Source organism: Oryza brachyantha, chromosome 6 (genome assembly GCF_000231095.2).
Source record: "Oryza brachyantha chromosome 6, ObraRS2, whole genome shotgun sequence".
In the NCBI taxonomy this organism is placed as follows: domain Eukaryota; kingdom Viridiplantae; phylum Streptophyta; class Magnoliopsida; order Poales; family Poaceae; genus Oryza; species Oryza brachyantha.
The window spans coordinates 20035048-20056033 of record NC_023168.2 but is presented as its reverse complement, the minus strand read 5'-3'; the positions used below and the strand labels follow the sequence as shown (position 1 = coordinate 20056033).

Sequence of the window (20986 nt, the reverse complement as noted above, 5' to 3'; positions counted from 1 at the left end):
TTTTTGTTTGCTAGAGCACTGCATGCTACATTACCATTTATTTTTTTCTTGAATTTTCCATATTAAATTGATTTTCTGATTTTATTAATAGCAGCAACCATCTTCTGGAGTTCATCTTGACCAATATCAGCGCAGTGTGCATATCAAAACAAAAGAGTGTACACTTACCCAAGAAATCCTCTTTTGGCATGTTTACTACCATCATGACATGGGATAAGAGGTTGATAATGATAGGTTCCAGAACACTAAATGAGTCTAAGGAACAGGCCACTCTCCCTTATACATTAACACGTGGCTTCCAATTCGGCAAACGCTTAATGATCACCAATAATTCTAATAAAGATAAGGATCAAGCAAAAGAAGACCACAAAGCCAGCAAATCATGCTAACACCAGCACCTCAGACACAGATGGAAAACTGGGTTTGGTACAAGTCACTATCTGCAGATGCACATGATGCCATCTGCCATCCGTTTACAAATCTAGGATGTTGCAATTATAGATATCTACTATCATGTAAAGGAGTGATCAAAGTTAGAGCAAACATGTAGAAATCGAAATAAAACAAATAAATTAATCTGAACCAAGGCACTCTATAAAAAAACAGAAGGTTATGTCTTTCGTATTAATTTTAACTCATGGAACAATTAACCGAGCCACCGAGGCAGATGCAAGAGATGGCATTGTATAGCAAAATAAAGCTTAATTGACTTATTTATTCATATCTTTCTTCGGATGGATTGTGCAATGAGATTTTAGTTTAAAAAATATCAACATATTATTAACACTATTTTTTTATGTACCATCTCATGATTGTCGTATATATTTGTGATTGACATGTGAGTCTATTGGTTTCACAATCTTTTTTCTTCTCATAACAAGTAGAGTTAGTGAGAGTGATTGACATATGAGATTCACGATCAATTTTTCTTTTTGAAAAACAGAGTAGAGATAAAAAAAAATAGGAGGTAAACAGAGTATAGAAATTTTTTTTGGGGAGTTGTAGATGGCCGGTGCTACTCCATTATACTTTCTCTGTTTCATAATGTAAGACTTTCTATATAAATTAATACATTTATGGATGGATGAATCTAGATAAACCTTACGATATAAAACGGATGTAGGAAAATGTTTATAGGAGTGCAGGTAGAAGGGGTTAAAATTTCAACCTTCGAAATGGATCCAAGGCCCCTCCATGCTGGGACATGCTGGGGTCTTCCAATCCAAGGCCCAGTATTTTTTCTCAGTGGATCCAAGGCCCAGTAAAGCAGCAAATTCGACGTTAAAGCCCAAAACCACACGCTTACCGGGCCGCAAACTTTCAGGCCCAGCAGCATTAACCCGCTGTACATGGGCTTCTACCGTGCAGGCCCGTGTAATGCTAGGACTCTCTGGCCTTCGATGTCAAAGAACAGAGCAATGCACAGGCGCTGCAGTGCAGAGGACAATCAAGTGTACCTGTGTAGTTATCAAAAAAAAAAAAATTACCCGTGTACTGCTACGAACGCGACATGTCGAGCACGAGAAAGATACTCTCTTCATCCCAAATTAATCATCATATAAGGTCTAGAGACCAAGAATCTATTTAATTAGCATCGAAAAATTAGAGTAACAAATCCTAAGCTGCATGCACATCGAAGCTGATTGGGTAGATGCATGCAAGCATTTAATATGCGTGTTAATCAAAGTTTTTTTCACACTATAATTAATGCATAATAGATCCTCTTCTCTTATATGATAACCAATTTAGAATTTTTAGTTTTCTTTTATATGACTATCAATTTAGGATTGAGGGAGTAAACAAGAAGAATTCAGCGATGCATGGCGCCACCCGCCACTGATTGTCACGAGATCGAGGCGGTCGTTTTTTTACCAACCGATATATTTATAAAATAATATATGTATTGTTGGTAAACTAAGGGCTATAAAATAAATTATGATGAAAATAGTCTAAATTTAACTTCATATTTAAAACATACGGAATGATTTTGGTAGTTTTGAGGAAAAACAGAATGACATATTTATAAATAAAAAAATATACTTGTTCTTAGCGATTAAAATACAAGGCTAAAAAATAAGTTATAATGAAAAAAAATCCTAAAATCAACTCCAAATTTAAAGTTAAAAATTTAAATTTTAACTTAAAAGCTCAAATAAAAACGAAAAAAAAGTGAAAAGTACAAGTAAAAAAAGAGGAGGATGCCAGCAACCACGGATTAGACGGCAGCAGCGCCGCTGTGCGTGCTCCGGGATCCGGGACCGTACTGACGACGACCCGCCGGTTTCCTCTCGCCGGAGCGCCACTCAAGAGCACAAAACAAAGAATACACGGCGGCCGGCGGCCGCCGCGGAGCAGAAATCGCGCGCCCGTGCGCGCGGCGACAGCTTCGGCGCCCTCACGCCGCGCGCGCCTCGGATCATGTTTGGATTTACTACTAGTTTTCTTTTCTGTGTTGATCTCACGGCACAGAAAGATAGGCCGATGGAGAGATTAATTAATTAACAACTAAACGGTGGCTTCTAGGTGCATTGGATGGATTGATCATTAGGCGATTAATTAGACCTCATAATTAATTTCATCTAGTTAGAATGGATCGATCGATTGACCTGCCACTTGTTTTGTCTTTGTTTTCTTGCTGCTACAGTGGGAAGAAGTACTGTACAAGCATAGTTAAATTTTTAAATTTTAAAAAAGAGATCGATCGATCGATCCACTACGAACCCATCGATCCATGCATGGATATATTTGTCAATTTCTTGTTTCAATTCTCTGATGGTACTGTGCTGAGTTCTAGCTTGTTTTTTTTTGAAAAAAAAAATAAATTTTGCCCCACTTGCATGCGTAGAACTTGTTCTACGTACGCCACCTTGACATCTTTGCCGAAACCAGTGGATACGTAACGTACGCGTGTACTGTATGTATAGTGGTGGGGGTGTTTGTGTACCTGCGTGTTTTCAATACTGTTGTGACCAAAATCTACGTGTATACGTATATGATATCAAAGTAATACGTACACGTACAGACCTACCTATATGGCAATTGGATGAGTATAATTATTGTTGGCTGTACCAGAATATTGTAACGGGTTATCAATTTAATCATAGAGACAAATTAAATATTTAACAAATAAATTTAATACAGTAACTTAGAGCAAATAATCTATGCAATACATGGAAAACAGACTACTTATACCACTTTCGAGAAAATACCTCCTCTAAGATATGTCAAATGCAGCGATAGTACTAAAATATGTTAAATAGCACATAATAAAAATAATAAACAATATATAGTATAAGTAATTTATCATGATATCATCAATTATAAATTTATATATGCTTTTACTCCCAACTTATGCTCTAAGTTACTAATATTACTATAGCTATACGACTTTTTTTTTCTAATTTTGGTTATTTCGGGTAGTTCGATCGTTTCTATTGATAAAGGATGATGACCGAATTAACTGATAAAAAGTACTAACCGGATTTCTAATAAAAAAGTTTCAGTCCCTATTTCGGTTCGGTTAATCACTCTCGGTTATTTTTGCTCACCCCTGGATACTGCTCCCTCTATATTTTTCTATATGAAGCCGTTGACTTTTAGGTTACGTTTGAACTTTCGTCTTATTAAAAAAATTATATAATTATTAATTATTTTGTTATAATATAATTTATTATTATAGAAATTTTAATTATACATTATAATTTTGCGTATTTGGATATAAATTTTGAATAAGACAAATGGTCAAATGTGATTGTAAAAGTTAATATATATATATATATATATATATATATATATGTGTGTATGTATGTATGGAGGGAGTATATAGGCATTCGCAAAAGGACGAAGGGACGCATGTATGCGGGGGGGGGGGGGGGGGGGAGTTGAGCATGGGCATGGTGGGTAGCAAGGCCGCACCGTGACGGAACAGGCACCCCCGGCACCGCGGCCGTACGCGCGCGCGGCTCGCTTGACCTGTCGCGGCCGGACGGACGGACGCGCGGCGTGCCCCCGTCCCCTCCCCCCGAGCCCGACCTCACGTGGCCCGCCGTACTCGCCACGGCCTCTCAGTATTACATCCACCCAAAAGAAAATCAGTTTAGTTTTAAAATAAGTTTATTTGTAAATTGACCATTACATTGGAATTTGTAAAAGCATGACGTAAATATATTGATAATAGATAATAATTATATTAAGATTTGGTAAATTAAATGATATTTTAGCCTTTTATAGCTTATTTAAGTAGGTGTGTGCCAAATAAAAACAAAAGATATTTTTAGGAAGAAGGAAATAACTAGCCAAGCCGCCCGGGCGGCGCTCGTAAGGGAGCGAGAGAGGCCAAAGTAAACTTACCGCCAGTGTCGCGCCGGAGCGTACTGCTCCGACTGTATCCGGTGCCGCCGGCCGGTGCGCGCGGCTCTGCTTCAACGGTGGTAGCGGCTGCCTGCCGTGCCATGCATACACGCGCCCCTGGCCTCCCTGCTGCACCGCTCGCGTCCCGTGCATCTCTGCAAAAAAGAAAACCAATTACTCTTTTTTTACGAGGGTCCAACTCAGCACATACACGAACACACAACACACTTACACCATAACATACGCACACACATATGCTCGTGTGTTCTTTTTCTTACACATAGAATTTTACATACGCATGTATGTGAGAGAAAAAAATCTCCAAACAAGATGCGCGAGCTATGATCGAACTTCCGTGAGCAACTCACACACCCACCTGAGAAACGGCTTTGTTCTCAAAAACCGATTACTCGGTGTCAAGTCAAGGGAGAAAAACATGCCCTAATTAGTTACAGTTCTCTGTAATTAAGTCGAGATACGGGGAACGGAGATTGTTTGATCGGTCTCTGAATATATTGAATTCTGCGACAGTAGTGCTAGTAGCACTACACTACTACAGTATTACTGTAGCAGTAAATCCTGCCGCTGTAAAATATTCCATCGACGTACCTCTCGGCCGTGCAAATCAGAGCAGGGTTAGGGTACAAGTCCATTTTTCTACCGGAACCACAAGCTGCTGCTGCTCCTACTACTTTTTACCCGTGCACAAGGTATGTATGGAGAAGAACTGTGGCCAGAGTGCGTACGTACCGTACCTGCTTTTGATTACCCTGCACAAGTCTATCACCCGCGTCTTTTTTTGCTTTTAATTATTTTTATAAGCTAAAATTTAGATTCTTAATTTTATTTAAAGTTAATTTTAGCTTTGGCTTTTAGTTCGCTAAAAATATGTATATACAAATTTTATTTACCGTTTTTTTGTTGACAAAATATATGATTTGACCTTTTCTGGTACAATCACCCTAATGCACCGGATCAGATAGATCGGTGAAATACGTGTACAGTGTACTGATGATGTGCACACGAAGATCCGGCTGCGTGTTTGCACGGCAGCAAAAGGTGACGTTCCGATTTCCCAGCATTCAACAGTGCAGAGTAACACCGCGTATACGCGTACAGTCACGGACCGGGTGGCTTGCTGGCTGCTGCACCGGCCGAGAGAAAACTCGCCGGTTTATTTTTTTTCTCTCTTTTTAATTATTATGTTCATCTCGGCCGCGACGGCGCAACCACCAAACCGGCCGGTTGGACGGAGGCGCGGTGGTCCGGTCCGGCGCTCGGCACGGCCGCTGCCTGATTGACTGCTGCTATGCTACGAACGCCACAACGTCAAGACGGAGAGGGTCGGACGGCTACGTACACCCGTACTACGCGTGCAGCTACAACGTCTTAATGTCTAGAGATAATACCGTATTAACTTTTAAATATACTAGAAATATATTTTTCATGAAATATGTGACCATCGTTTTTATATAGAAAATATCCATTATGTGGATATTCATCTATATTTGATTAATTTTTAATATTACGAAGTTAACGAGGTAAATTATAAAAATACAATGAGAATAGGTGATGGTGACAGACAACTAGTAAAGATATATAAGGTCTATATGAATCTCTGTAAAGTAAAACAGATGGAGGGACTGATTCCAAACGAAAAATAAATTTATGAATAAAAATTTTATATAAGCATTCTTAGATATCTAAAAGTCTAGGCTGGAAAATAAGCTTTAAGTAAGCTTTATTCTAATTGTTACAGGATGATAAAACATGAATAGTAATTTACGCGTGATTAATTTTTTAAGTTTTTTGACAAAATTTTCAAATAAAACGAATGATCAACTGTTGGATACAGAAATCAAAAAATAAAGTTTTTATGGCACGGACGGAGGTAATACTATACTATCATATATTTTTCTGTATATTTTATATATCTATATAAATATATATAGAGAGTGAAAATATCTTATAATATAAAACAAAAACAGAGTTAATATTAGCTAATATAGTTAGCAGTCACTTGTGCTAGTTATATTTTGGCAATATGTGAGTGGTCACAAATTGTTGGCTTGTTTCAACTTCGATAGTGCAAGCTGTGGGAGGGGAGAAGGTGCCGTCCACGGATGGCAGTGTATGGCAGCAGTGGACGTCGCAGTCGGCCGGCCTGCTGGTCGGTCAGTCACTGCAGCATGTACAAGTAGTAGGCAACAGAACACACGACAGATCGACATTGCGCTCCGTCTTTTCAGGTTTTCCTACAGAAAACTTCGCTCCTCCGTGTTTCAGATGGCGACGTGAGGGTGGAAGCGTGAATTCGACGCCCAAACCAGGTGGCACGGTAACATCATTGAAAAGAATAGAGAGAACAATCTTGCAAAGTTTCAGTTCTAAATTCAATCAACATAGCGACGGATAAACAGTTTTGGACATTCTGACTTCAGCTCTTTTGGATTCTTGAAACTGTGCCGCATCTTTTGATATGAGCATGCAGATTCAGAGTTTTCAGACAATTCAACATATTCGCAAAAAAATTCCGTAATCGCGTCTGCGTGGTAACTGTTCATCCCCGAGTACACAGCAGTGATCAAATGCAACCGCTGTGATCGGTTTACATGACAGTAGGATAGAGCCAGCCTGGTAAATCTGCCGATAAATATGGTACTGGATTACAGTCATTCCCATTCTGGGAGCTCTAATGAACGAAAACTGAATTGACTCCTCGAAATTGCACCAGCACTAGGAAACTGACAATTTTTGTTTGCATTCAAAAATTGCCACCGTGCTCCTCCACCAGCTGTACAGTTGAAAATAGCTTTAATTTATCCTACCTCGCTAGGTTATTGCTGCTTGTATCTGTTAGTATATTCAGCCTCCGCGCTGTCTTTGTGAACTCGCTGCAAATTCAGGACAGGTACTTTAGTACAATCAGTATTCTGTTCAGTACATAATGAAGAAAGAGCTGTAGCAAATGCGAATTGAGAACGATGGTTTCTTGGACATTATGGATAGAAGGTGTTTTGGTGTCCCAGCTTAACACTCCTCTAAAGTCAATGTACTATATGGATGCTTCCAAGGAAAGAAGACCTAGAGTTTGGGTGCTTCAAGTTAAGCGAACTTAAATATAACAACTTAAAAGCCTATAAATATCACAACTACTACAATGTGGACATTTTGATGTTCTTGCAATAATAGCCATTAGACAATTTAAATGGCGATATAGAGGTTACCATATGCATCCTATCAGATGGTTATAAGGAAAATTTAAAGTACCAGTGCATTAAAGATTTGTATGTGGTATAAAACCATATAAAACAGGAGAATAACCTTCTATTTGATGAGTGGAAATGACTAAATAACTAACCAATTCATAAAAAGGGTAATGTTCTACTTGAACGGAAACAGTCTTTTAATCTAAAACTCTACTGACCTGAAAGGTTCATCTCCAGTGTGCTTGAGTGCCCCGGCCGCATCACGGTAGAAAACATGACTCATCAACTCAGCTTTCTCGATACCAAACATGTCAGCAAGCCGCCGATATAATTCCTCATATGAACCAACAACAGAGAGATCAAGTGTGCGCCCAACATCCTCTGACTGCATGAATACCTTGCAGTGCCCTGTTTCCAACCCGACGTCAAGTACCTTATTGTCTTGGCACAATGGAACTCCTCCACATGACAAATTATCTGTAGTGCCATTCTGATTGCTTCTTGGGCTTGAAACATCTGAGTTACTCTTCTTCACTGTCTTCTCAGCATTACCATCAGAAGAGCTCTTCCTAACAGACATCGGAGCAGCGTCACCCAAGGATATCTGCTGCTCTGTGAGAATGGGTTTTCCGAAAAGCATCAACTGGGCTGGTGCCTTCTTGCAATCTGATTTCTTGTTGTTCTGGGGGCTACCAATGGTTAACAAGCATGAGATATCATCCCGAGCTGTTGGATGACCGATAATTAGACCAGCAGCGATTCTCGGCTGCATGCCGTGATCAAGCTGGTGAAGCCTGTGGGGCGACAGACTCGACTGCAGTTTGTTAAGGTGGAGATCTGATAAAGATATACCAAATTGAGCATGCCTGGCTCCCTGTATGCCTGCAGGAGTGCCATCCGGGAAATAGCACATAGGACCAACCCCACGGGCGAGTGGATTTCCATGGAACATCGGTGTCGGAAACTGGCCATCGATGGGAAGCTCAGGATACAACGGGACACAAAGCTTCTTCCGAGGCGGCGAGAAAGGAGCAAGGTGGATGGCTGGCATGTTTGACACAACCTCAACCAACCATGGGCTCACTCTCTTCACATTCTGTAACAAGTCCGGTTCATCCCAAGACACCTGCAAATTCCATTTCCAAACATCAATGCGAGCAACAACCATGGACAGAATCCTAAACACCAATAATGCAACTGGAACATTGTGTTGCCGTTGCACTAGTCCTTCATAGGACACTGCACTTTGAGACAGAGAATTCAGAATTGGATGTACCTGAAGTAGTCTCCATGGTGAATTAGGCCATCTAATGGGGTCAGCTACCTGCACGGCCGATACAGTCCCCATGAACCAGCTGATCCTCGACGAGTCCTCCGTCTCAAATGCCATCTTGAACCTCATGCCGGCGAACCACTGTGTCCGCATCGCCGCCCTGACCGCCCCGGCCTTCACGCAGAACTCCGGCGTGCTCGCCCTTGGGTAGTAAACGACCTCGAAGGGTTGCCCGCTCACGGCAAGATTGGCCGCGTCGACGACCTCCTCCGGCCGGACCCGGGCTTTCACTTTCCCCCGGGCCGCCCCCGCCATCTTGTTGCTGTCATCGTCGCCTCTCAGGAACATGGAGAATCCGCCGTAATTGCCACCGGCCGGTGGCAGCGGCGGGGGCAGCAGCTCCGGTCCACCGACGCCCCCTTTCTTGGCGCGCCGGATGCCGACGCAGAGATCCCCATTCTCGGTGCGCATGAACACGATGGAGTCGCCGGCGACGAGCTTCTTCTGGTTGACGAAGGTGCTCCATCCCGTGGTGAGGAGGTGGCGCCGCGGCGTGCCGCGGTAGATGTGGCGGAACTTCCAGACCACGCCGTGGACGTCCTTGGCGAGGACGGTCTGGACGGGGGGATCGGCGGAGTAGTCCAGCCGCGGGAAGATGGTCTCGGCGCAGTAGCGCGGCACGGAGAACCCCCCGCCGTTGTTGGCGTCGGACTGCGTGAGCGTCTTGGCGAAGGACGCGGGCTTCTCCTCCTGCGCGGCGGCCGCCGCGGCGGCGCCAATGCCGTCGTCGGCGTCGGCGGGGTAGCCCTGCTCGTTGGCCCGCACAGGGACGAGGCGGATCTTGGTGAACACCTCGTCGGTGTCCGGATCGGCCATGAACCTGACGCCGGCGACGCGGCAGAGCACCAGCGCCGGGACACGCCCGGCGGGGAACTCGACGGGGCCTTGCCCCTGCGCGTGCTCCGCGTGGCCCTGCGGGAAGTAGTACACCTTGGAGTTCACCGGCGGCATCTGGACCATGCCGCCGGCGCAGGCGTGCCACAGCTGCGGGTCCAGGCACTTGTCATTCTCCCGCTCCCTCTCCTTCGCCGCCGAGTCCACGAAAGTTATCATCTTCCGAAATCTTTCCCTCCCGCAGCTACCCGATCAACAGCAAAATTCAGCACAATTCGAGCACTGCACCCACTTTTATGGAGGAAATTTCCCTGCTTTCCCACTACCAGGAGAAGCTTTTCTGCTGCACAGCCGCCGTCGTCATCATCAATCAGAGCTCGCAGCTGAAAAAGGCTGGGGAAAAAAAAAGAAAGAACCACCAGCAGCAGCAGGAGAAAGGAAGAAGAAAAAGAAAAGGAACAAACAAAGCGAGCAGCAAAGAGAGAATTTTGGGTCAGAAATCTTGCAGCAAAAGGGAGACGCAACCCAGAAACCACCCAGCCCACTACTCACCTTTCTTCAAGAGCAAAGATGATGAATTGCAAGGGCAATCTTGGCACAGTTCAGCACCCTTCTTCTCCCTCTGCAGCTCAGCTATCTGCTCTGCTGCTGCTGATGCTTCTGCCTCCTCTCTCAGGTGAGCAGCAGCCTCAGATTCCCCCAGACTGCAGCTGACATGGGGGCAAAAGAACTAAATAGAGAGAGAGAGAGAGAGAGAGAGAGAGGAAGAAAGAGAGGAGAGAGGCAGAGAGAAGAAGAGGAGTCAAGAGAAGAAGAGGAGCTTAAGCAAGTACTACCACTAGTACAGTCCACTGTTAACCCCTCCCTGTTCAGTGGTTTCGTTGATTAATTAACACTACTTTTCAGTTCCAACCCGGCCCTCAAGTACTACCGGATCAACCTGATATTTTTGCAAATTAGGCTATTAGCCGATGATTACACAATTATTCACCACTCCTTTTTCTTCTTACAAATTCAGTGCTCTTGTCTTGTCTTTACAAAGAAGAGATAAACAAATCCAGCCGCCCTGTGAATTAAAAATTAAAATTGAAATAAAACACTACTCCTACTGGGTTAACCGGAACTGCATGACCTTTTTTTTCCATGAGCACTGGATTTACATGATCACGTATGACTGTTAGTAGCAGTTAGCTTCACTCTCATCGCTATCTCGTGATTTCTTTTTCTCAGGATTCAGAAAGAACTCGTAATTTTTTTCTCTGATTCTGATCAGAATTAAGCCGTTCTTATATGAAATCTCTCTCTTAAAAAGAGCATTTAACTTTTTGTTACTTTTATAAATCGACGATAATAAATTTATCACTCATTATATATGACAAATACAAGATCGACGAATAGTTAATTATTCCGTCTTAAAAATCGCAAGAAATCCATCCAGGCTCCAGCGTGTGTGTGGAGCGAGGGAGGGACACCTCGTCGAGGGAGCGGCGACCGCCACGTGTGGGTCAGGAGGATGCGACGGGATCGGGGACATGTTTTGGTCGGGGAGAGGAGACCGGGGAGTTGCCTCGAGATGCGCGTGGCCGGCGCGGGCGAGGCTTCCGCGTCGGCGTCCGCGCGCCCGTCCCACGGCGGCGGCTGTGGCTGCGGCGGCTGCTGCTTCCACCGCTGCTGGGCTTGTGTATCTCGGTCGCATGTGACAGTTGCTTGTTCGCTTGCCATCCCATTACTCATTCCTGCTGCTTCAATTCTGCCCCCAGCTGGATTTTTTTTAAATAATTTTGCGTCGGTTCTGATCATTGGGTTTTAATTCATGGTGTGTGAAAATTGAGGATATTTTTAGATTATTTTTTAAAAGTGCGCAGTATGTTTCGTACTCTTTCCGTTCAAAAATGACTATCTTTTTCTAATCTGAGCTATAAAGTTAAAGTTATTTTAGAAATGATGAAGTAGTATTATAAGCATGGAATATTTTACAGACAATACATATTTATTATTAGTTTAAGTTATTATTGTAAAATCAGACCATCATTCGAGTGACGTACTTACACTATAATAAAACAAGTGACACCACTATAAAAGCTAATATTTTCTATGGCGGCATAGATGATTCACTCGAACCACACGAATACTTGGAATGTCTAGGATTTTGGCTCAATGTTGTTGTGATAATAGTGGCATGGTCAAGAGACTTAAAGTAGAAAACATGATAAAAACATATTTATGTACTAAAAGAATCAAATAAAAATATGTCATATTCTCATTCAGAAAATCTTGTAAATAGGCATGACGTCTAGTCGAGGGGAGGAGGCATATGTAGGGATGACAATCGGACATAGCAAACATAGATAGTTCATACCCATATGACCATACATATATTCACGAGATAAATTTGTGCTCATTGGTAAACCCATCATCCATGACAGGTATAAAACCTTGCCCAAACCTATTCTCATGGGAGCCACGTACACATGGGTTTTACCCATCAACATATATTATAATGTAAACCATAGAAAACTTATATAATAAATAGGTTTTCTCTTGGATTAACTATCAACCACAATATTTTTAAGCAATTTAAACATAAATTAACTTAAAATGATCATATCAGAATGCATGATATAAATAAAAGTTTAACACAACCATACCTTAAAACATCATGGACCAATAAAATCCATATATCGATTGGATTTGTCATGTAAACAGATGAACCGAGCATGGATAGCGATTACCCACAACCATGCCCAATTACCCATTGAGCATAGGTTTTATCCAATAGCATACCTATGGGTATAATAGTAAGAACATACCCAATCGTATAAATAAGATTATTATCCACGGGTAAATGGGCAACCGAACACGGTTGCCACCCTAGAAAGGTATGCAAATTTTGATTTCATATTTTGGTTGTGAAGCTTAGGGCAAAGTAGCTTTTATATAGTTGTATTCAATTTTTTAAGGTGAAAAAGCAGCATTTCCGTATATATTGGTGTAATAACGTGTCCCACGCGAACACCTTGTGTGTAACATGTAGTGGCACCCAAAGGCAACCTCCTGTATTTGTTAGATACTGCCAAATGTTCACACAAATGGGTAGTTCTTGTTTTAGTCAGCCTTGATCACCAATAATTAACATTCTGTCACTCATGAGAATTGAGCGGTAACAAATTTGTCACTTTATAAGAGAGGTTGGTTTGAGAGGAATTGATACGACTATGGGATAGACCAATGTATAATCCTCAATCAAGCCACAATTTTATGGGATATCTAATTTTTTACCACTCTTACACGTGATTAGTCACAAATTTGTTACTCTTCGTGTACGTAGTGTCCTGAGAGGGATTCCGCAAGAGTGGCAAAATTTAAATCTCCCCAATTTTAACATCGATCTAACCAGCCACCACGAGAAGCCTAAGTTTGACCTAATATATGCTTCCATATTTTTTAGTGTTTTGAGAAACGTATAGTTAACCTTTTAATACATTGACTATTAATAACATTTAAAATATTTAGTTTGGAAACACCAGGGCAACATATATAGATTATTCATAAAGAATAATTTAATAAAAGTAAATATTTACTCATTCTTTGTATATATTTAGAAAACCATATCAATATCCAAAACGGCCAGAATTATCAAACCAGAGAAAGTATCACTGAATACGTGCGATTGATCTATTCTTAATTTTGGCGTGAGTTATGTTGTCAAACCTTTGTTCAACCACGCTATCATGTATATTGGCGTCGATTTGAGATGCAATTAAGAGTTCAGAACTCTCTTTAGTGCTGGTATTTACTTGGCTTGAGCCTTGAAGCACAAGCGATGACCCTTCAAGAAGCAATTATATAACGAAAACTAAAGGCACAATGTGTTGTTGGGCATGGACCAATCACTTCGCTTTCCTTTAACTATCAAAATGAGAGGTTTTTTGTCGGGCTTGGATTGGACCTTTCTCTGAAAGGGTCACAAAAAGGAAGAAAAAAAAGGATAATAATATCTGAAAAAAAATAAACCAAGAACAAAGCATACCAGATACCACTGAAAGAAAAAAAAAACACCGCACAAAGAGAGAAGAAATCAAACAAATTAATCTTGATTAGTTCAAGCGTCGTTGAATGATTTGGACCGACAGGCGTGTAAAGATATGGTCAAATCATTCGCTGTCGACAATATTAATACACTTGTCTCTTTTGATTGGTCACATAGGAATGACCCACTGTAGAGCTAAGGTCATCATGATTGCTGTGGACTTGTGCCTTCGTTTTGTGCTTAGTTTTTTTGTTAAGAGCAAGTTCAATAGTATATTACCTTCAATGTAACATAGTTAATCTAATAGTCAATTTATACAATAATTACTTACAAAACATATACGACTATGCCCTACCTGTCATACACACATCGTGTTTTGGAGTCCGTGCTATAATTGGCTATAAATTTATAGTGCACTGCTCTTCTCTCTCATTACATCTAGCCTATAGGCTGCTATTGTACATGATCTAAGCGATTAAGTCGCCGTTTGGTTGGAATAAATCCTTGTAGTTGGAGTTTGATTTCTTAAATGATCAAGGTGGGAATGGAATTGATGAAACAAGTAATGGATCCCCCACACGTCTCAAAATATAGCTCTAATTATGTCATCCAGAATGCTTTCATAATCAAATACTAGTATATCTCACTTGTTTTTTTTAATGCTAATATATATCTCACTTGTGACCATAGGCAAACCAAAACACCTACTCCCTCTGTTCGTCCTCAAAAGGATTTTTGTTGTTACTCATAGACATTAAACAAAATATGTGAAATTAAATGAGGAATGGTTATGACTGATTCAAGTCAGAATGTACCTAGAGAAATTAACTGAAAAATGATTGGGATTGGTTGAGATAGAAAAGTAAGCGGGATTTTTTTTATATTCTGTGATAATTCTTTAACATTAGAAAATGTTGTATTTTAAAATGGAGGTGTTACTATCTTTGATGCATGAATCTGGGACTAATATAATCCCTGTTTTTTATATGAACTGCATATACACATTCTTTGGGATATACCTCTATAGTCTATACCCGAGCATACATGCCCGTTTTTCGCTAAAAATAAGCATAAGCAAAACATCTTATTAATAATTTTAAAAAATAGTTTATAGGTAATATTTTCATATATGTGTTTTTAATTGATCTAAAAGCAAAATTTGAAAAATAAACTATAACAAAAAACTCTAAATCAACTCTAAATTTAAGTCTTGAAAATATTATAAGTACCAACATAAGCATAAGCGAAAAGATAGAAGAGAGATATATATATATATATATATATATATACACACTAGTACTAGTTACCTAATTAATTAATTAGTGATCTCTTGTCAGTGTCGAAGACGACTTAACTATGTTTTTATTAGAGATATATACATTAACAAGAAGATTTGTGGGGTCCAAACACATTTGGTGGTTGAGCATAAGAGGGATCACAATTAGTTGATTAGTACTAAGCTGACATCATGGCTACAAGCCTCCAAGATTGCAAAGCAACAGATCCTGCTTAAAATCGTTGTCTCGTCCAACTCGGAATCTTGCTGTCTGGACTCTGGAGAGCCTGCTTGCTTTTGGTACACCAACCATGTTAGTTGCTTAAATGTTCCCACAATTAAGCCAATAAACCAGCAGGTGCCATGCTTAATTTAATTTGCTCTTGTAAGCAGCTCATTTCAAAGGATAACCAAAGCATTAAAGATAAATATGTAACTTGTAGGAGTGAGTAGTACAGAACATAGAAGATCGATCAACAGAATACCTCTTAGACCTCATTTAGAATTGAGGAATTTTGAATGGATTGTATTGAGCAGAGGAGGGGAAAAAGAGATTTCTGCCTAGTTTGATTTAGATTATTGGCCGGATTATTGTTATAGATTATCAATTTGAGTATACAGATGAATTAAGTATTTAGACAAGTAAACTCAACAAATAACTTAATACACGTGGTCTAAACACAATTGAAGAAAATTTATAGAGAGAACCAGTGGCGGAACCATGTCTGCGGCAATTAGGGCTTGAGCCACAGGCTTAGGTCCAATGCATCATTAAAATTATATAAAATTATCATATAAATTTTAGAAATTACCAAGACCATGTTAGCTCAGCCCTAGGTTGGAATATTTTCTAATTCCACCCTTGGAGATAACATATTTTTCAGTGTATATAATCTTGTAAAAAAGCTTAAAAAAGCCTTAAACAAGGCTGATGAGAATAATCCATCCATCAGATCCAACTCATGGCTAGGCTTGTCAGCAGGGAGAATTATTGATTTCATGCATCTGCACACACACACACAGTACAAGCTGACAGATGGCCACTTTATGCTTACTCCCCTCCATCTTCTAGTAGTTCATGTGGTACATCAGAAATGATGGATGCTTGGATTATGGATCAGCAGGAGAGAATATTGCAAGATCTCCCCCCAACCAAGCCAGCCAGCTGCAAAGCAAAGCATGGCCCTGCATGCACTAGTGAGTGCATGTGTGTGTGTGTTCAGAAGCACACAACCAAATGGACAGCAAGAGGCCAAGTGATGGGGGGCAATTGGCCATGTGCTAGGCTGCACATATGCATGAATGTAATGCCTCCAAATGGAATCAAGATTGGCCAAGCTGTCCTGCCCTTCCTTCTCCTTTTTGTTAAATAGTAGAGAGTTCATGTCATGTTTTAGTTTGTGCCATGTGTTTATTGCCGTGAGACAATCGGGACTGCAATTAGCGTGGAGTGCTAAAATTAGTGCTCGCTCCATGTCTAAATATATGACGTTGGCTGTTCGAAATTGAACTAACCAATGTAAAAAAAAAAAAAAAGAAGTATGTATGTTCGACTGTGATTCTTATTGTAATCCTGAGGCAAGTCATGGATGTCTGCTATATGAACAAATAGAGTGTTGTAGTGCAATGTCATGGCCTCTTTTCCTCTGGCTACACAAGCACGTGGAAACTACCTAGTCGTCCTTTTGTTTCTGCGTCTAGTTGTGAGCTAAAAATTGAATTTTTAAATTATAAGTTAATTTTAGAGTTTTTTCATCGTAAAAGTTTTATTTACAATTATTTTTTATTTATAAATATATCTAAAAAAACCAAAAAATCACCTCTGCTTGGATGCTTTTGACCACCGGAAAGGCACCGATCGAGCGCTACGGCGACACAGGAAACGGATTAGTTAGCCGCTCGTCGTGTCGCGTTACAACATCTCTCTCTGGGTCTCTGTCGTCCATGCTACTAAGCCGCAGCCGGCCCGGTGAAAACCCGGTTCGGCTTGATTGGGCTCAAATTATATGCGAAAACCGGACTCAACAAGGGCAGTTTGGGTGACGGTTATTTTTGGCTGGGTTTGGGTTCACGTACGCTTGGGAGTAAGCTCGCACAGCTTGTTAAATATAATTCTAGAGAGTGAAAATGTTCAGGTAAAAAAAGTATTTATAAAGTTTAGTACATGGTTTGGTCAAACTCTAAAATTCTGGTCATCGATAATTTCTCAAATACTTTATTTAAAAATAAGAGAAATGGTATAAGCATATTTTCCTTAAAAAAAAGGCTACTGCCTCGCTCCGTCCGATAATATATATTACTAACTTATTTTAAATTGTTCTAATATTATAGGCCAGAGGCAGTCTCATATAATGTTATAAATTTACTCTAGTTTAACATTGATTGCCAAAATTTGATAGGTTTAACCATGGATTGATATTGCGCGAAGAATTCTATCCTAGGCCACATCCGCCCAAAAAGTGTTTTTCTATGGCTGGGCTTTTGGTCTCATATCGAATGGCCTATACACGGATCTAGCGTGGGTGCTAGGAGGCTCGAGCTCCTGTACCCACTAAGCTCTCATGAAAAATATAAAATATAAAGAGTGGAGGGTAAAAAAAGTAAGAAGACGATTAGCCCTTCTGATCCTCCCCTGCCTATACAGCTATACCAGCGGCGGAGCCGGATGGCCGCCTGACTTAACGTGAAAGCTGGCTCTCCCAAAATCACCATATCCACAAATCATTGATGATGTAAAAAAAATATTGGGTGCTCATTGAAAAAAACTCTATTTATCATCCAGGCTTAATGAGACATCGCTAGCTCTGTCACTGGGCTAGACCAAACATGCCTAGGTAGTCAATTCCCATCTCTTAGTTAAGACAAATAAGGCCTTGTTTAGATTAAAATTTTTTTTGCAAAAACATCACATTAAGTTTTTAAACATATATTTAAAGTATTAAACATAGTTTAATTACAAAACAAATTTCAGATTCCGCCTAGAAACCACGAGACGAATCTTTTCAGTCGAATTAATCCATCATTAACAAATGTTGGTTACTGTAGCACTTATGGCTAATCACATCCTAATTAGGCTCAAAAGATTCGTTTTACGATTTTTCTCATAACTGTGTAATTATTTTTAATATCTATGTATATTTAATGATTTATTTAGGTGTTCAAAGATTTGATTTGATATTTTTGGTAAAAGTTTTTATGAACTAAACAGAGCCTAAAGTAGGGTACTTTGAGTATAGTGTCGCACATGCAGATTTACGTCCTGTTCTAGCGATAAAAATTCTTCAAGCTAGCTAGCAGACACATCGACGTTGATGGGTGTCTTGGATCGTTGCTAGATTAATTGCTAAATGCATAGTTATCACTAGCTTTGTTCGAACAGTGTGGGCCCCGACCAATGCTTTTGGCTTGATCTGAGACGTCCACTTCAGAATGTATGGACCAGATACGTCCACGTACGTACATGCTGCATTTTATGCAATTATCCCTGCATGCATATGGTAGCTGCCGTGAAGAGTGAAACTTTTTGACAAAAGCATGTATAATTTCAGAAGTGCGAGAAACCGTCAAGAAAATATATTCTACTGTTAAAAAAACAGACCGAGATAAATAGTTGATTTTGTGGATACCCATATTTAAAACGTAGCGGTAGAGTTATGCATCCATGACTCAACCTTTTTCATGGAAAAATGATATATACAAATTAGAAATGCTATATGTACCTAAAGAAATTCTTACAAATAAATACCTGAAACTTTGGATCTAATCAGTTGGTATAAGTAAGAGGACAGTATGGCACATCAGTATTTTGGCGGCATTTAACTATTTGCCACCAGCTACAGTAGCTAATTTAACAATTTGTCACTCTCTGTGTCTGTGTCTACGACGGATAGGACCATACATACATTCTTAAATACCCCCAGTATTTGTAAGACGTTTATAGGATTTATTTTGTATATGTATCACTTTCCAATATCAATTTGGCTTAATATATACTACAATCACACATGCACAAGCAACTAGGCATACATAACATGAGTATGTTGCTATCTGCAATGATGCATTAGGTCGGGTTATCTCTTAACTGCAGGCAGAAGCAAAAACAAAAAAAAAAAAAGGAAGCAAACATATTAATTGTAGCCCAGGGTCCAGGGACACAACTACATGTATACTATATGATTATATATGTAGCAGTTCTGGTTACACCAAAACTCTGTCGTGAATATACTTGCATGATGGCTGCATGACCTAACTAACAGTGCATGTGACTTTGACACGAGACATCACAACATATATACTACTAGGGTTCTAAAAAAAATCATATACTAGCATAGAGTAATGCATGCGATTTTTTTATTTGAACTTTTAAAATTTAAAACAAATAACCCTCAAATTTTCCGGGAGAAGATGCAACTAATTAGAGGCCATAGCAGTTTCCTATTAAGCTTGCTTACTGATTATTTCTTTGATGACTTCCTCATTAGGCCTACCTCAGTTGCTGCTCCTAATATTTTATATTGTTTTGTCATAAGTCAAACCTCTTTAAGTTTAAATAAGTTTATAAAAAATTAAATATACTAACATATACAATATCAAATCAGTTTTATTTAATTAATCATTGATTATATTTTTACTATATATTTATTTTGCATTAGAAATTTTTTTATAATTTTATAAAAACTTGATCAGATTTAAAAATTAACTTGGGACAAACACAAAATGGCTTAGAATATAAAAAGGAGGAAGCAAGCAGTATACGTAGCCATCCTAGGGAGAGAAATATAGAATACTACCTCTCCGTTTAAAATATAAGATAAATTTTTCTAAATATTATTAGGACAAAACCTGACCAATATTTACTTTACTGATATATCATATCATTTATATGATACAACAGTATAATCATAAGAAAGTAATTTTAAAATAAGAATATAACAGCATTAAATATACATCACATAAATTATATTTAAAACATAATTATTAGTTAAAAAAATCTCATTTTAACATAATAAATTTTGTCCTAGATTTTGAACGATGAGAATACATGCCTACTAGAGAGAGGGCAACAGGGGCACATATATTTCTGTGAGCTGTCGTTTGCAAGTTCACCAAATTAACGGCGCAAAAAAGTTCTAAGAATTACCGCGAGAGAACTACTAATTTTAAGTTTACCCAGGTTAGAGTTAGGGTATGGCTAATCTTAATGAAGATTTTATAGAGATGTCATGCACATTAATTAGGTGATATAATAACATAAAGAGAATATTTATTGTGAGTAAAGAGAGAATTAGTTTGAGGCCATGAAACGTTTGAGCATGGTTACCAAATTCTCATGAAACTCGTATTGAGGGGCTTAAGACGTTTTATGCAATCAAACTTTTAGTAGTAATTAAATTTTTTACTTAGCTTTGGAAATGGTAGAATGAAACTTTATATTGTGAGTAATTATTTCATATATCGTTTCATGGAGTTAGCTATTTTAAAAACCGTGTAGCTAGCAAGAGACATGGATATTATGCATATCTAGTAGTAGAAGAAGACTACACAACTACTCCCTCTGCTCTAAAAAAATTAATTCTCCGGTTCCGTGTCCAACATTTAACCATCCGTCTTATTTGAAATTTTTTAGAAATTAGAAAAAAAATTAGCCACATGTAAAGTACTATTTATGATATATCATCTAATAAAAACAAAAATATCAATCGTAAAAAATTTAAATAAGACAAATAATCAAAAATTATAGGTAAAATATAAAAAATTAGTTTATTTTGGGACGGGGAGCAGTAGTGCAGATCTCGATTAGCTACCAGCAGCTAGTCCAGCACACGCCGACACACGTACGTACGTAAATATCACTGTCACAGCTTATATATTCACAGTGATCGTCTGTACGTGCGTTCTTCTGTACACATAGTACATACACGTATATACTCCCTGTTCCTGTATGTTCAGCGTCC

The 20986-nt window shown here is 39.4% G+C and overlaps 1 protein-coding gene across 1 annotated transcript; it reads right to left on the bottom strand.

Moving 5' to 3' along the window:
* Positions 1 to 6792: 6792 nt before the first annotated feature.
* On the bottom strand, positions 6793 to 10542 carry LOC102717533 (auxin response factor 18). Its single transcript, XM_006656336.3, has 4 exons — positions 10279 to 10542; positions 8836 to 10119; positions 7778 to 8685; positions 6793 to 7244 (listed from the first exon to the last, which is right to left on the bottom strand). The coding sequence occupies exons 2-4, from the start codon at positions 9943 to 9945 to the stop codon at positions 7175 to 7177; spliced, it is 2088 nt and encodes a 695-aa protein (XP_006656399.1). The 5' UTR covers positions 9946 to 10119; positions 10279 to 10542; the 3' UTR covers positions 6793 to 7174.
* Positions 10543 to 20986: the final 10444 nt, after the last annotated feature.

Coding starts and splice junctions, on each gene's coding strand:
- LOC102717533 (XM_006656336.3), bottom strand. CDS start 9,945: ATGATAACTTTCGTGGACTCGGCGGCGAAGGAGAGGGAGCGGGAGAAT. Junction 8,686..8,835: donor CACCATGGAGACTACTTCAG/GTACATCCAATT, acceptor TGGAATTTGCAG/GTGTCTTGGGATGAACCGGA. Junction 7,245..7,777: donor ACTGGAGATGAACCTTTCAG/GTCAGTAGAGTT, acceptor CTGAATTTGCAG/CGAGTTCACAAAGACAGCGC.